The sequence below is a fragment of the Sylvia atricapilla genome, chromosome 17, assembly GCF_009819655.1.
Source record: "Sylvia atricapilla isolate bSylAtr1 chromosome 17, bSylAtr1.pri, whole genome shotgun sequence".
In the NCBI taxonomy this organism is placed as follows: Eukaryota; Metazoa; Chordata; class Aves; order Passeriformes; family Sylviidae; genus Sylvia; species Sylvia atricapilla.
In genome coordinates, this window is record NC_089156.1 from 1,257,772 (window position 1) to 1,273,711 (window position 15,940).

General features: G+C 50.5%; 2 protein-coding genes across 2 annotated transcripts; one reads left to right on the forward strand and one right to left on the reverse strand.

The window, feature by feature from the left end:
- Positions 1-915: 915 nt before the first annotated feature.
- LOC136368759 (coiled-coil domain-containing protein 157-like) lies at positions 916-1,168 on the reverse strand. Its single transcript, XM_066331123.1, has one exon. It carries the CDS (start codon positions 1,166-1,168, stop codon positions 917-919), a length of 252 nt encoding a protein of 83 aa, XP_066187220.1. The 3' UTR covers position 916.
- Positions 1,169-1,603: 435 nt separating this feature from the next.
- On the forward strand, positions 1,604-14,608 carry SF3A1 (splicing factor 3a subunit 1). The gene is made up of 16 exons (XM_066331125.1): positions 1,604-1,791; positions 3,920-4,032; positions 5,133-5,337; positions 6,116-6,373; positions 6,789-6,863; positions 7,411-7,561; positions 8,021-8,214; positions 8,817-8,934; positions 9,030-9,215; positions 9,519-9,640; positions 9,826-10,068; positions 10,668-10,878; positions 11,599-11,753; positions 12,659-12,760; positions 12,869-12,940; positions 13,960-14,608. Exons 1-16 carry the CDS (start codon positions 1,726-1,728, stop codon positions 14,059-14,061), a joined length of 2,373 nt encoding a protein of 790 aa, XP_066187222.1. The 5' UTR covers positions 1,604-1,725; the 3' UTR covers positions 14,062-14,608.
- The last annotated feature ends 1,332 nt before the right edge of the window (positions 14,609-15,940 follow it).

Here is a 15,940-nt window from a genome sequence, read left to right on the forward strand (position 1 = left end):
AAAACCAGAGCTGTATTTATTTCACCCAGACTGCAAAAGGGGCTTTGGGCCTCCCAGGGCTCTTGATGCAGCTGTGTCCGAGTGTTTCCAAGGTTTTGGGAGGCAGTTAAACAAGCCTGTCCCATCTGCTCCACCTCAGCTCCTGTCCAGCTCTGCTTCTTTGTGGCCAGTTTGTGCTGGGAGCTCTAAGCAGGGAAAGGAGTTAGGCTTTAAAGCTCAGCAGGGCATGAGGCCGAGGTGCTGGCACTGCTCATCATGGAAATTCATGGGGAGCAAAGCATCCAAAAGACTTCATAAAATCATGGGATATCCTGAGCTGGAAGAGACTCGGGGATCATCCAGTCCAACTCCTGGCCCTGCACAGACACCCCAACAATCCCATCCTGTGCCTATGAGAGCATTGTCCAAAGGCTCCTGGAGCTCTGGCAGTCCTGGGGCCATGATGTGGCACTTGGTGCCATGGTTTAATTGATAAGGTGTTGTTATGTCATAGGTTGGACTTGATGATCTCCGAGGTCTTTTCCAACCCAGCTGATCCTTTGATTGTTCCCTGGGGAAACTGTTCAGTGCCTGAGCACTCTCTGGGGGAAGAACCTTTTCCTGATATCCAGCCTAAACCTCCCTGGCACAGTTCCAGCCATTCCTTTGAATCCCGTCCCTGGTCACAGACATCAGAGCTGTCCCCCAGGAGGAGCTACAGCCCCGGTGAGGTCTGACCTCAGCCTTCTCTGTTGCAGTTGAACAGACCCAACTATTCTCATCCTCAGCCCTTCACCACCTCTCAGCCCTCATTTGGACGCTCTCTAACAGCCTTAAGTTCTTTCTGTGCTGAGGTGCCCAAAACCTTCACCAGGACTTGGATAAACTCAGCACGTCAGACACACAGCTCCCCTTCCCCAGGGGCTGCCTGGGCCTCTCACCTGTCTATGAGCAGCTCCAGCAGCACCACATGTGCGTGCTGGCTGAACTCGGGCTCGCTGTCGCTGTGCCTGTAGCGCTGCAGCAGCACCGGTATGTCCAGTTCGCAGGACACCTTGTCGGGGAACTTCCAGGAGGGGAAGCGCACGGCACCGGCCCGGGAGCCCACGTCGGCGATGGCGGCCTGCAGGTCCCGCAGGTCGGCCCGCAGGCTCTCCATGCAGCCGCGGTGGCCCAGGAGGTGCGCCATGGTGCGGGTGGGACAGGCCGGGGGACAACGGGGCCACCAGGCCAGGGATCGATGGGGTCACCGAGCCTGGGATGGAGGGAAAGCCCTACAGGGACAGGCTGCTGGAGAGCGGCCGCCACGGTACCCTCCCGGGCCCGGCGGTCTCCAGGAGTGCTGGGGAACCGGACGGAACCGGAGGGATCGGAAGAATCAGCAGCAACCGCGGAGAAGCAGCGCCGGGCCCGGGCTCTGTGCTAGGCCTCGGCGTCCCAGCGTCACCGCGGCAACCGCGCCCCTCCCGCGCCGCAGTGGTGCATTCCCGCTTCGAGTCCCCCCCGCGAGGGGCGCTAATGGTACATCCCACAGCGGGCGCGCGCGCTCTGCGCGCGCCCGCTTCCCGGCAATCTGCGCCTGCGCCGCCGTCGGCGTGGCGTCACTTCCGGCGCGCACGCGCGGCACGGCGCCCGCTGCCGCCATTTCGCCCCAGTCCGTGCCGGCGCCGCGTCTGGTCCGGACCGAGCCTCGCCCGCCCTTCGATCGGCCCCGCCCGGCGCGGATCCCCCGGCCCCGGCAGCGCCATGCCCGCCGGACCCGTGCAGGCTGTGCCTCCGGCGCAGCCCGCGCCCCCCGCCGAGAGCAAACCGGTGCGGGCTGGGGAGGAGGGGCGGTGAGGGAGGGGAGGGAAGTGAGGAATGGCGCGAACCGCGGGGGTTTGGGAGTGTGACCCTCACGGACCGGGCTGGGCTTGGGGGAGATGCAGTTTCGTTCGCTGCGCGGCATTGACCCCTGTGCCCGCCCAGGTGAGAGTCCACCTGCAGAGCTGCCCCAGCACTGGGGCCAGCACAGGAGAGACCTGGGGCTGCTGGAGAGAGTCCAGAGGAGGCCTCAGAGATGGTCCCAGGGCTGGAGCCCCTCTGCTCTGGAGCCAGGCTGGGAGAGCTGGGGGTGCTCACTTGGAGAGGAGAAGGCTCCAGGGAGAGCTCAGAGCCCCTTCCAGGGCCTAAAGGGGCTCCAGGAGAGCTGGAGAGGGACTGGGGACAAGGGCTGGAGGGACAGGACACAGGGAATGGCTTCCCAGTGCCAGAGGGCAGGGCTGGGTGGGATATTGGGCAGGAATTGTTCCCTGGCAGGGTGGGCAGGCCCGGCACAGGGTGCCCAGAGCAGCTGGGGCTGCCCCTGGATCCCTGGCAGTGCCCAAGATCAGCAGCCTGGGATAGTGGAAGGGTGTCCCTGCCCAGGGCAGGGGCGGGATGAGATGAGCTTTAGGTTTCCTTCCCGCCCAAACCATTTCAGGATTCCTTCGAGGCAGCAGCTTCCTGCTGGGGCTGGGCAGGAGCCGAGGCCTTCCCTGGCAGTGCCCCAGGGCTGTGATTCCAGTGAGTTTGGGGGATTGCCAGGAGCTGCCCTGACTTCAGGAATGATGTGTGGAATGATTAAAAGTCTAAGGGCAGTTGCGGTACTGTGTATCCCAGTACCCTCCCAGATCCTTTCTCTCTTGGCCATATTTGTGTTCTTTGCAGCCTTCCTGAGATGGGAATACAGCTCCCACAGAGCTGGAGCTGCTGTCCTGACTCTCACACAGCACCATCAGCACTCCTGGAGGTGACAGGGAGCTGATCTCACTGACAGCCTTGGAAAATTATGATTCCCTCCCAAAAACCCAGTGACTTTCATGCACAGATGTTACCAAGGCAACTCAGCATCACTATTGTATAAAATATGTCAAGTGTGGTGTTGCTTCATCCTTCAGCTCCTCAAGATGATGTTCTGAGGGAGTGGCAATTAAACCTGAAAGTGTTCATGGTGCCTTTCTCTTCACACACTTTATTAGGGTTGTATTTTATGGAATGGTTTGCATTGGAAGGGACCTTAAAGCCCATCTCATCCCACCCCTGCCATGGACATGGGCAACTTCCACTGGCCCAGGGTGCTCCAAGCCTTGTCCAGCCTGGCCTTGGGCACTGCCAGGGATCAGTTTGACTTGAGAACATTTTCTCGTTGGGATTCTCCATGGATTTGGCAGAAATAGAAGCTTTACCTGGGTTTTAAGTTATCCCTGACTGTCCCTGTTAGGATTATTAACATTTCCAGCAGATATGTCCTGGTTTATAGCAGGAAGCTTTTCTTGGAAGCTGCATGGTGAGGAAAGATAAACAGCATCTTCAGTATCCTGCAAAAACAGCTTCTGGTTTTACTGGAATACAGAGCCATCCACAGGGAAGGTTCTGGGATTTTAGTTTGGATCCTCCTGTAACTTGAGTGAGAAAAAAACTCTGTTGGAGATTTTCTCTTCAAAACAGCTTCTGTTGTAACTACAATGGCATTAAAAGCTGTGTTTTGTTTAATGTGGAGTTAATAAGTCAGGTCCCACAGGCCCCTAGAAACATTCAGAACTTCCACACCTAGTGAGGAATGATTAATTATTCCTGGAAATGTTATTAGAGCCTCTTGGCTCAGCATTTAAAAACATCCTTGGGGGCAAGGCTGATACAGTGAAAATTGTTTTGATTCCCATTGAGGCACCTTCCCTGTTGTCCTGCTGTCCCTGACCCTGCAGCAGCTGCCCCTGAGAGGCAGAAAAAAAAGTTGTGTGTCACCCTGAGAAACCAAGGAGTTGGTTGGATGGATCATCCGGATTGTTCAACCAGTTCAGTGATTGAGGGGCTGAGGAGGAGGATGGATAAATGTTCCTGTGTGCCATTGGGATTGTGTTTGGAATGCCTAATCCTGACACCACTTCACCTTTTGTAATGGAACAAAACTTTATTACAGCCAGAAGAGGAGCCTAAAGAGGAAGCAGCACCAGCCAAGCCTGTGGTGGGAATTATTTACCCTCCTCCAGAGGTCAGGAATATTGTGGACAAGACTGCCAGCTTCGTAGCCAGGTAAGTGACACTGGTGGTGTCTCTTTTTCCTGGGATTTTCATGCTTGTGCTGTTCAGTGCAGCTCTAGAAGCTGAAGAAGGTCCCAGGTTTGTGGTTTTGCATGAAGGATTTTAAGGATTGAGGCTGTACCACTGTGACTGGAAAAGAAACAACTATTCTACTGAAGAGGGTGTAAGACACCCTTTGCTAGAGGAACTGGTAGTAAATAAATAAAGTCCTTGTTCAAATGTGCATTGGGTGCTGCAAGAACCGGGTAACAGGGCCTGTTCTGAATTGTCTGAAGGGGAAACCAAATTCCAGGTGCAAAGGGAGCCTTGGTACAGGAGTCATGGTTGTATTTTAGTCCTAAGATGTCGTGGGTCTTGGTCTCAGAGAATTGCTAAATGTTGCTCAACTCAAAACCTTATTGTATAACTCATCTTTAAAGTGCTGCCAAGGAGTGTTGGCTGCTTCTGAGCATAAGGAAGGGACTGTGTTTATCCTTTGGGATTGTAGAGACCTCCTCTTTTGGAGGAGGTGGAATGTTCAAATGAGACTGGGAGATATCCAGAGAATATGAAGAGGAACACCCTGTGGCAGCTGGGAATTTTGTCAAACTGCCCTGAAATAACTGACTTTAGGTGGGAGGAGGTGGTGTTACTTGGACTGAGGCTCCTAAATGCAGCACTCTGGGCTGGTCAGTCCCTACACAGGTTGATGGTTACCTGCTTTTTTCATTATATCATTGTTCTGAAACTGAAAGTAGTCTTGAAAACTTGTTAATAGAGCAGATAAAATTGATGTAGTAAGTGACTTGTAAACTTCATGCGTCATAACTATAAACTTAAGTCACTGGTGGAAATGTCCTGTGAGTGCTGATAGATGTGACTGTGGAACTCTTGTGTGTGGGAATTTTTAATATTGACATTTAAAGACAAAGTTAGGGGGACAATTGCCTCTAATTTATGTGTGTCCAGCTGGGTGTGAGCTGCTGAGAGAGAAACTCCTCCCATGTGAGAGAGAAAATGATCTTCCAAGGGGCTGATGCCTCAGCATGTCCTAGTCTGAGACATTTACACTTGAGTTGATGACCTAAACAATTTTTCTTGCTGCTCCTCAGAAATGGTCCTGAATTTGAAGCCCGGATTCGTCAGAATGAAATAAATAACCCCAAGTTCAACTTCCTGAACCCAAACGACCCTTACCATGCCTACTACCGGCACAAGGTCAGCGAGTTCAAGGAGGGCAAAGCCCAGGAGCCCTCAGCTGCCATCCCCAAGGTCATGCAGCAGCAGCAGAGTGCCCAGCAGCAGCTCCCACAGAAAGTGAGTGTTCCTTTTCATCACTTTGGGGAAGAATTTGGCCACTTTGGAGCAGTGTCACAGCCTGGGGTTGAGAAGGAAGGAAGCTCAAAAGTCAAGGAGGAGTAGTTAGTTATACATTTGTCAAAATGCCAGCAGTGACAGGCTTGGAGTTGAGTGTCTGGGGATTTGTTTTGATGCAGATGTACATCTCCCAGGTGCTGGTAACTCAGAGTTTGTTCGGAAGTTCCAATATGCAGTTTAATTGGTCCATTTTAATTAAGTTTAGCTTTGTATTGACTGACAAAGTATGACTGACTAGGGATCAGTTGGACTGGATGTGGCAGAGGCAAGGCTTGGGAATCCCTTGGAGTTCAGTTTGGCCTTGTTGCATGCACTGTTTTGTAGAAACATTTCCTCCCAGAAGGATTGGCTTCCCCTTTAAAACATGGGGTACAAAATGCTGCTCACCTTGTTCAGCTGTGCCTTTAAACATACTGGGTGGGAAAAGGGCATGGAGGGAATCCAGGGCTTTTCCATGCTTGGCATGGCCAGCAGCCACACTGTGGTGTTGGTCGCCCTGGGAGGGTTATAGCAAAGTCCTGATGCTTTCCAGATTTGTTTGCTTTTGGAGCAACATAATAGTATGAAGGTATACCAAATGGTTTCTTATCCTTGCACCTGCCAGAATGGTAACTGGCATTGCTTTCCCGCAGCAGCTGGAGGAAAACAACGATTCTCCTGAGTGTGTGGTGACCGTTCCTTGGAGGAAGTCACTGAGCTGTGTCCGTTCTCCCTGCAGGTGCAGGCCCAGGTGATCCAGGAGACCGTGGTTCCGAAGGAGCCGCCGCCCGAGTTCGAGTTCATCGCGGACCCTCCGTCCATCTCGGCCTTTGACCTGGACGTGGTGAAGCTCACAGCACAGTTTGTGGCCCGCAACGGGAGGCAGTTCCTCACCCAGCTCATGCAGAAGGAGCAGAGGAATTACCAGTTTGATTTCCTTCGCCCCCAGCACAGCCTGTTCAACTACTTCACCAAGCTGGTGGAGCAGTACACAAAGGTACTCTCCAGGCAGGGTAATTTCTTCCACAGTAGGAATGGGTTTGGAAGGCTGATGAAGCCCTACAAACCAGCCAGGCTGAAAGTTTAGGCCCAGGAATCCATCCTTTAAATCCTGCCCTTAAGAGTGGATCTTGTGCTGAACACAGTGGGCTGTCACCTAAATGTATCGCACACTATTGTAATCTCAGTTAAGGTTTGTTTCCTTTTAATCCAGAGGATAATTGGAAGGCCACAACTGAATATTTTGAAGTGCAGGGATGAGCAGTAAGGAGTGAGAGGGCTGCAGTAGAATTACTAGGATATAGCCCTGGAGGTCTGCTGGTATTTTTAGCAGTGTGCTAAGAGAATAATTGCTCTGAGAGAGGCTTTGGCACAAAGAATTGTTACCAACTGTCATGCAAAATGTGTTACAGATCTTGATCCCGCCAAAGGGCTTACTCCTCAAGCTCAAGAAGGAGGCCGAAAATCCCAAGGAAGTCCTGGATCAGGTATTCCAGAAATAATTTGCAAAAATGCTGAAGTGTTTTGGTTATGTTTTGAATCTTTTTTCTTTGCATTATTTTGCCTTGTTGGCAGCAAATTGAGAATAAAATGGATATGTCACTTGCTGTCACTCGAGTACAGGGGGCTCAAAGTTGCTTTAAACAGCAGCTGATGTTCCTATTGGGAGTAGTTTGGGGCAGCACAGAGATACTGCACAATGCCATTTCCAGGTGCTTACAAAGTGGAGTCCTGGAATATCCTGAGTGGGAAAGTTCCCACCATCCAGTCCCACCCCTGTCCCTGCCCAGAGCCCCAACAATCCCACCCTGGGCACCCCTGGCAGCGCTGGCCAAAGGCTCCTGGAGCTCTGGCAGCCTCGGGGCCGTGCCCATTCCCTGGGGAGCCTGGGCAGTGCCAGCACCCTCTGGGGGAAGGACCTTTCCTGATCTCCAGCCTGGCCCAGCTCCAGCTGTTCTTCCTTTCATTTGCAAACCAGCAGTGAGATGATGGTGCTGTTCCTTGTCTGACACTGCTCTCTGTCTGCTCCTGCAGGTCTATTACAGAGTGGAGTGGGCCAAGTTCCAGGAGCGAGAGAGAAAGAAGGAAGAGGAGGAGAAGGAGAAGGAGCGTGTTGCTTATGCCCAGATTGACTGGCACGACTTTGTGGTTGTGGAAACAGTTGACTTCCAGCCCAACGAGCAAGGTGCTGATGTTAAATGTTGTCACCTCTATGGAACTTCCCCCTTTGTGCAGAAAATGTGTCCTGAAGTGCCATTTTTAGGCTGACATTGGGGTTTAAAGCCTTTTATCCTTCAGAGTTCAAGGGAAGAGCCTTACACTGACATTTTACAGGGCTGTTGTGTTTTTCTGGACTCACTGATGTCCTTGAAGGAAGTCCAGGACTGCAGTAGTGTCCACTTTTCCACTTCCACCAGGACAGCAGAGTTTGTCCCACTTTCTAGCAGTGCTTCCATTTATAAGTCACTTCATCTTCATGCATCATGCTGGTGTTTGTATAGACTCCATCCATTCCCTTCCATATCCTCTGGCTGCCAAGGATTTTGTTGCCACCGCTTTTTGTTTAAGAATTGGTGTTTCTGTCAGTGTGTGTTGAGTAATGAAATGGGATAGAGAAACAGAAGCTCTGTTTTCTGCATTGTAGGGAATTTCCCTCCTCCCACCACTCCAGAAGAGCTGGGAGCTCGAATCCTGATCCAGGAGCGTTACGAGAAGTTTGGGGAAAGTGAGGAGGTGGAGATGGAGGTGGAATCAGATGAGGAAGATGAAAAGCAAGAGAAAACAGATGAGCCTCCTGCCCAGCTGGATCAGGACACACAAGTGCAGGATATGGATGAGGTAACTGGACAATAGGATTTTTTTTTCCTCTAATGTTCGTGTGGTTTATGATGGTCCCACTTTCACTGTAAATAGTTCTGCAGTTTCTTGAGGAAATGAAATTTCCCTCTGCTGAAATCTCCAAACAACCTGTTACTGCTACAATATGGTTGTTTTTATTAATGTTTTCCATGACAATACAAGTTCCAAGAGAGAAATCCAATAATTTTGGCACCCAGTGGTGTGGATTTTATATTTCTGTGGTTTTAAGTCTTTCAGGCATTTTTTGTGCCCAGAGTCTGGAGCCCTGAAAGATGACTCATCTTAGGCTCTGCCCACTGTAAGCTGTTTTTTTGGTAACAGGGAACAAGAATGTGGTTAACTGTAAGCTCCTGTGTGCAAGGCTGCTGTAATGTGGAAGCTGAGGAATATTTGCTTCCTTATTGGGGGTGCTGAATTTCTGAATCATGGTCCAGAGGAACCACTATGCCATAGGTGTCCAAAACAGCTCTGTTGCTTTGAACTGCATAATCCGTTCTTCCAGCACTGTGTAGGATTATGTCTCACTCAAAGGAATTTGACCGCTGGAACTTGGTTATGATTTTTGTTTCCATTTCAATAAGGGGTCAGATGATGAAGATGAAGGTCAGAAGGTTCCTCCTCCTCCAGAAACCCCGATGCCACCCCCACTCCCTCCCACACCAGATCAGGTCATTGTGCGGAAAGATTACGATCCCAAAGGTAAATCGAAGTTAAAAACCACCTTTATTTCTTCCTAAAGAATCCCAAACCATTTGTTTCTAGACTGAACCAACACTGTGGTTTTCTTCTCTTAGCCTCAAAACCATTACCACCCGCCCCGGCTCCGGATGAGTACCTCGTGTCTCCCATCACTGGAGAAAAGATCCCTGCCAGTAAAATGCAGGAACACATGAGGATTGGGCTCCTGGATCCACGGTGGCTGGAGCAGCGGGATCGATCCATCCGGGAGAAGCAGAGTGATGACGAAGTCTATGCCCCAGGTCAGCCTGAGCACTGATTGCACAGCCCCTCACTGCCCCACTGATCAGGACACTCTGAAGTGTATCTCTGTGATGCTCTTTCTGTGATCATGAGATGGGTATGTTTGTCAGCTGTTGCTGGCCAGTATTCTTTCTTAAGCAAAGAAAGGGGACAGGAGTTGGACTTTGGTCCTTGTGGTCCCTTCCAGCTGAGAGTATTCTGTGTAAAAGAGCATCACTCGGCCACTACGTGTCAAATAATAGAAAGATCAGTAGGAGGCTTGGTTATATTCCTTGAGATAAGAATTGCTCTTTTTCCCTCAGGTTTGGATATTGAGAGCAGCCTGAAGCAGCTGGCAGAGCGTCGTACTGATATCTTTGGTGTAGAAGAGACTGCCATTGGTAAAAAGATTGGTGAAGAAGAGATACAGAAACCAGAGGAAAAGGTAGAGTAGAAATTGGGAATTTTTGTTTGATTGGTTGTTTTTTTTTTTTTATAATAGGTCCCTGTAGCATTGTGAATGCTCAGAGATGTAAGAGTCTTGAATTTTTTTCTTTCTATCAAGCTGCTCTCTGGATTTCTTTGCAGTCTGCCCAGGTTGGCTTAATCTGATGTATTTTACTCTCTCAGGTGACCTGGGATGGCCACTCAGGCAGCATGGCCCGCACACAGCAGGCTGCTCAGGCCAATATCACTCTGCAAGAGCAAATTGAAGCTATCCACAAGGCCAAGGGACTGGTGCCAGAGGATGACAGCAAGGAGAAGATTGGGCCCAGCAAACCCAATGAGATACCCCAGCCACCCCCTCCTTCCTCAGCCTCCAACCCGCCTGCCAGCGCCCAGCCCATCACATCTGTACCTCGTCCACCCACTGTGAGTGTTTGGGCTCTCGGAAGCCAATTACTGGGGCTGTAGTTAATTAGGAGGAGTCCTGATGGGAGGGCAAAGGTGGATCCTCATGGAAGAGGATTTTGTGGGAAGCTTGTGGGTTAAGAGTAGTTTGGAAATATTTGAAGAACCTTATTGAACTTGCTGTTAAAAATGGAATACAATACTTAGGTGGAGTTTTTACCTTAGAGGTATCAAAAAGACTGGGATCAGCTGGACAGTGGGATCTTGGAGGCAGAGAAAGGGATGTCTGGGGGCCGTTGTAGGTGTAGAGTGATGTTGAACAAAAGCAGCCCAAGGTAAGAAGGGATCTGCTGTGAGTCCTAAAGAGCAATTTAGCAAAGGAACTAAGTGCTTGGAGGTCTGATCCTGAAGTGGGGAGGGAAAGAGGACCCCTTTAATCTGTTAATCAGGCTTTTGTGCCTGTTCAGAGCAGCCTGGGTTGCCCATATGGTGGGGCCACTAAGGCTCCCTGCGAGTCTTTGGGCAGCAGAACACGTGGTTCTGTGTTTCCTTGTTCTTTTAGTCGGGATTGTGGCCAGCCCTAGGCATTCCTGCTAAGGAAATTCCCCTTCTGTCCCCAGATGCCTCCTCCGGTCCGTGCTGCTGTGGTTTCTGCAGTTCCAGTCATGCCTCGTCCCCCCATGACTTCTGTGGTGCGGCTGCCCCCGGGATCCGTCATCGCCACCCCCATGCCTCCCATCATCCACACCCCACGGATCAACGTGGTGCCCATGCCCCCCTCTGCTCCCCCCATCATGAGCCCCCGCCCGCCGCCCATGATAGTCCCCACAGGTCAGTGACTGCAGCTTTCCCTGGGAAATGGTCAGATAATTCCTTGATAGTGGGCTTCAGCTTGGAGTCTTTTTCCTCCTGTGCCCTGGTATTGGTGTGTAACTGGGAATGCAGGTCCTAAGTTGTGTTGTTAAGAGTTTGGGGGTGTTTGTTGTGGCTTATCTGGTCATGCTTTTGGGCTCAAGGCTCTTCCTGCACCATGAAATGCAAGGAATCCTGTGGCCCCAGGAGCCTGCTCGGGTGAGAATTAAGAATGCAGGGTAAAGAGAAGCTGCCAGCACCTCAGTGGATGTTGCAGCTCCTTACAGAAGCTGCTGCTGCTGGAGGAAAAGCTGTTTGCTGGCCCTTTTCCTCATTAGGTGCTTTGAAGTTAAAAACCATGATGTAAGAATCAATTCTTCCTTTTTTTCATCTTCTTTTCTTCCCTAACTGGAGGAGCTGGCACCGCTGCCTGCCAAACTGAGAGCGTGTTCTTTTTTTTGCAAGATCTGCAGGAAGCTCTCATGCCTTGTTATCTCTTCCTGGAATGCTTCCCAGTATAAGAGCTCTCTGAATGTTTGAAGTTTGCATGTTGCTGTTGGTTGTAACTTCCTCCATGTATTGTGGCATTAATTTTCGGCCTGTGCTGCTCTGCTCAAAGCGTTTTTGTTGTGAGGGGGTGTTTGCTATGCACTCAGGGGGTGACTGTGGGTTGTGTTGTGTGTCCCCTATCCATTCCAGCCTTTGTCCCTGCTCCTCCCGTGGCTCCGGTCCCGTCCCCGGCACCGATGCCTCCTGTTCACCCCCCACCACCCATGGAGGATGAGCCAGTCTCCAAGAAACTGAAGAGCGAGGACAGCCTGATTCCAGAGGAGGAATTTTTGCGCAGGAACAAGGTACATGTGTGGGTCAGAGTCCTGGGCTGCTCCACTCCAGCTCCAAAGGGGCTGTAAAGCCAAATCCCTGCACTGACAGGCAAAAATCCCCAGCAAGAAAGGGACTTCCTGAGGTTTCTCCTTTCTTTTGTCATTCCTGAACAAACTCCCGTTGTCTCTCCTTAATTAAGGGCAGTGAGAGGTAGGTTATAATGCAGAGAAGAACTAAAGTTGCTAATGAGCTTTTAAGGAGAGGAGGGCTAAGCTGGAGATGCAAAGAGATTAGAGTATCAATGCCAGCATGATAGTAGCGTAGTGTGGTGTATTCTATAACAAGGTGAGCTAAATGTGAGCCTCAGTTCCTTCCTGAGAAGTGCCAGTGTCACAGGAGGAGTTTTAAATCCTTAGGAAGGGCTGGATGGTTTTTGTGGGAATATTTAAAGTACAGGAGGAGATTCAGATGGGATGCTGGGAAGGAGTTGTTCCCTGGGAGAGTGGAGGTGCCCTGGCACAAGGTGCCCAGAGAAGCTGTGGCTGCTCTGTCCTTGAAGTGTCCAAGGCCAGGTTGGACAGGGCTTGGAGCAGCCTGGGATAGTAGGAGGTGTCCCTACCCATGGCAGGGAGTGGCACTGGATGGACTTTAAGGTTCTTTCCAGCCCAAACCAATCTGTGATTTCATGTGCACAGAGAAGCTGCCTCCATTCAGTGCTTCACACCTTCACCCTGTGACAGTCTGTGCACATAGTGCTCGATAGATGGCACACAAAAGGAGGAGAAATCCAGCTAAATGTTTTATTGTCAGAGCAGTGGAGTAGCTGGTAAACACATTTCAGGGTGTTTACTGAGGAGCCAAGATATGGAAATAAACACTTCATCTAGTGCTGTATTATCACAGCCCTGAGAGACTTTATCTGTGTTTCCCACAGGGCCCGGTCACGGTCAAAGTCCAGGTTCCCAACATGCAGGACAAGACGGAATGGAAGCTGAATGGCCAAGTGCTGGTGTTCACCCTGCCTCTCTCAGACCAGGCATGTACCACATCCTCCTGTCCTGCCCTGCTCCCTGCACTGCAGCTCCACGGGGCTGGGGAGCAGGACTGAGACAAAAGCACTGAAAGAACCCTTTGATCCTCCCAGGTGTCTGTTATAAAGGTTAAGATCCACGAGGCCACAGGGATGCCAGCTGGGAAGCAGAAGCTGCAGTATGAGGTGGGTATAAGCCCTTCAAATGGTTGTTTCTTCACTGCGTTGTCTCACATGACTTTTTTACAAAGAAAAATTATAATGTATAATTTCATGACAATGAGATACTGGAAGAGCAAAGGGAATGTTTTTCCTCCTTGCACAGCTGTGATGGAGCTGCCCTCTGTTACAGCAGGACAGGCTTTTAGTAGGTGATTAAATCAGTGGATTTTCACATTGTTGCTGCTGCAGATGAGTCCTCCAAACTTGATGCGGCTTTGTGTGAAATCAGCCTCTTGTTTTATTAGAGTTTGGGGTTTTTTGACATTTAACTGCAGCAGCCTGCTCCCACAGCTCTGCCGTGTGCTCCGCGAGGTGGGCGAGCATGCTTTGGAGCCCTGGCAGCTCGGGGAAGGCTTTCTTCAGAGCAGGGGAGGGAAGAGCTTACTCTCTGTTTTCTCTCTTCCTCTCGAAGTTAGAGCTGTGAGAAAGGCCCCGTTCCTTTTTAATGACTTATTTCCAGTCATGCATGTGCCCAGGCAGGCACAACCTGCTGCCTAAGCAGTGAACTTTGTGCACTTATCTCCTCAGAGTTCATCTGTGGGCAGATACTGTGTTAACTCTTACTGAGAAAGGGAGCTGAGCTGATTATTTTTAAGGGGAAAAAAAAAAAAAGGTGGGGGAGAGTGGAGCCTGAATAACTCCCCTTGTGGTGACTCTTTATCTGTATGTTGTAGGAGCCACTTTGATGATACTGGCTGGTCTAGTGGAAAGTGTCCCTGCCCAAGGCAAGGGGGTGGAATGGGGGGATCTTTAGGGTCCCTTTGAACCCAAACCATTCTAGGATTCTGTACTCACCCTCAGTATCCATCTTGGACACTGGCATCTATGGAGTCTTCAAAGCCTGCAGTGTTCTGTCATCCCCCTGCTCTGAGTGTACAGCCAGATGGGTTGGGATCTGGGTGGGTTCTGTGGGAAGGCAACACTAAAGTTTCTGCTCTGACCACTCTTTCATGTTTTTTTTTTTCCTTTTCTCCTCCCCTCAGGGCATCTTCATCAAGGATTCCAACTCCCTGGCTTATTACAACATGACAAGTGGCTCTCTGATTCACCTGGCCCTCAAAGAGAGAGGAGGCAGGAAGAAATAGGAGATTTGGAGCCCTGAGACGTAATGTGTCCGTGTTGTAACCCCAACCCTCCCAATCCTATTTCCATTCTGGCCTTTTTGTGGCTGCATCCACTGCCCTCCAGCAGTAGTTTGAACAGAGACTCTGACCCCCACTGATGAGAGAGGAGAAATGTGTCAGTGTAGTGAGTAGTCTGTAGTGATCAATGCTTTGCTAGAGTGCAGGCTCCCCCTTGAATCCCCTCAGGAAAAGACATCATCAAGGTCATGCCCAGCTTAGTTTAGATCCATCTTTGAGGGATTTATGGTGGCCAGGAGCATCATCTGTCTGCCCTCAGCACTCACTGCTTCATTTAACCTTCTGCTAATTGAAAACTTCTTCTCTACACACTTATTAACCTCCTTGTTCTTGTTCTTTCACTGTCTTGGATCTTGTACTGACCCTGACTTGGAGATTTTTCCTCCCTCAGCATGAGCCTGTGTTGCTGTTCCTGTGTTAAAGGAGGTCTGGGTCTGCTTTGGACAGACTGTGATTTGTTTTAATAAACATGCAACTCTCTTTCCTTGGATTTGGGGTTTTTAATGGAGATGTGCCTGGTTTCGTAGCACTCGGATGGGGAAATACCATCAGGATTTGTAATTAAGCAGTTTACAATAGGAAATCCTCTTATTTTCTGGGAAAAGCTACAAGAAAAGGGGCTTGTTGGAGTTCCCTTGTTCTCCTCAGTCGTTTCTGAAGGAATGCCTATGTCTATTGGGGGGAGGAGGGGTGGAAAATACACTGAACTTAGCAAGAACTTTATTGGAGAATATGGTTTACAATTATATCCTGCAGCTGGAATCTCTTGGTCCTGGCTGGAAAACAGATGATTCCTGGGCCTTCAGTCAGAGTTTGATAGGAACACAACACAGCAAAGTTAATCCATGGAATTAGGTGCCCAGGAAGAGGCAGGTGTCTGGGATTTGGGTGCCTCTGGTTTTTTGGGTAACCCAAAGCCATAGATTTATTATTCTATATATTTTTAGTCATGGTCAGGCATTGTAGGAACATCCTGTTTACCTTATTCCATACGTAGGAGAGGAGAGAGGGATGAAGCAGGAGGGAAGAGCTGGCATCCTCCTGCCTCTGGTGTGCTCCCCTGGGAGCCTGAGGAAGCCCTGTGGCTGTGAGGAAGGTGGCTGGCACTGGCCCAGCCCAGGTGGTCAGTATTCCCTGGCCCAGTGTCCAGCTGTTGCCTGACAGGTCCCCACGTGTCCCTGTCACAGCCTGCTCCCCTCCCTGCTGCAGGAATCCGGAGTGTGTGGCTGGATGGTGGATGCAGGGTGCTCCTGCCCTTCAGGAAGATGGGATAATCACTTCCCTTTACTCTTCAAAACCAGACAATAGGTATAGTCCTGGAGAAAACAGGCAGTGAGCGGGGTTTTCCAGAGCGGATAGAAAAAAACTGCCAAGAAATGGAGAAGTTGTGTTTGTATCCGGGGCTGGGCCCGCCTGTGCTGGGCTGTGCTGAAGGTCACCCTGTGTTCCTCCTCCCGCTGTGCTCAGAGCGTGGTGCCCATGGAGCTTCCCAGTGGGAGCTTTTCCCTCTTTTCCCTCGGTAACATTTTCAGCCAAGTCCCTTTACCGGCACTCCAGCAAGAAAACTTCCCCCTGGAAATCAGTTGCGTGGAGCCTTGCCAGCCTGTTTCCATCTAAATCCAAGGGGTGAATGCTGCAACAGACTGTGTGTGTGGAGATCTGGTACAAAACAAGTGCCATCGGAGCCTTCCACTTCAGTGGCAAGGACTGGCAGGGCTCGGCTGCCAGAAAAATCTGGAAGTAGGTTGAGTTGCTGATTTTAAGGAGCCTCATTCCCTCTTCCTTTGGCACGGTACCACCTTGAGAGGGATCCTTCCAATAA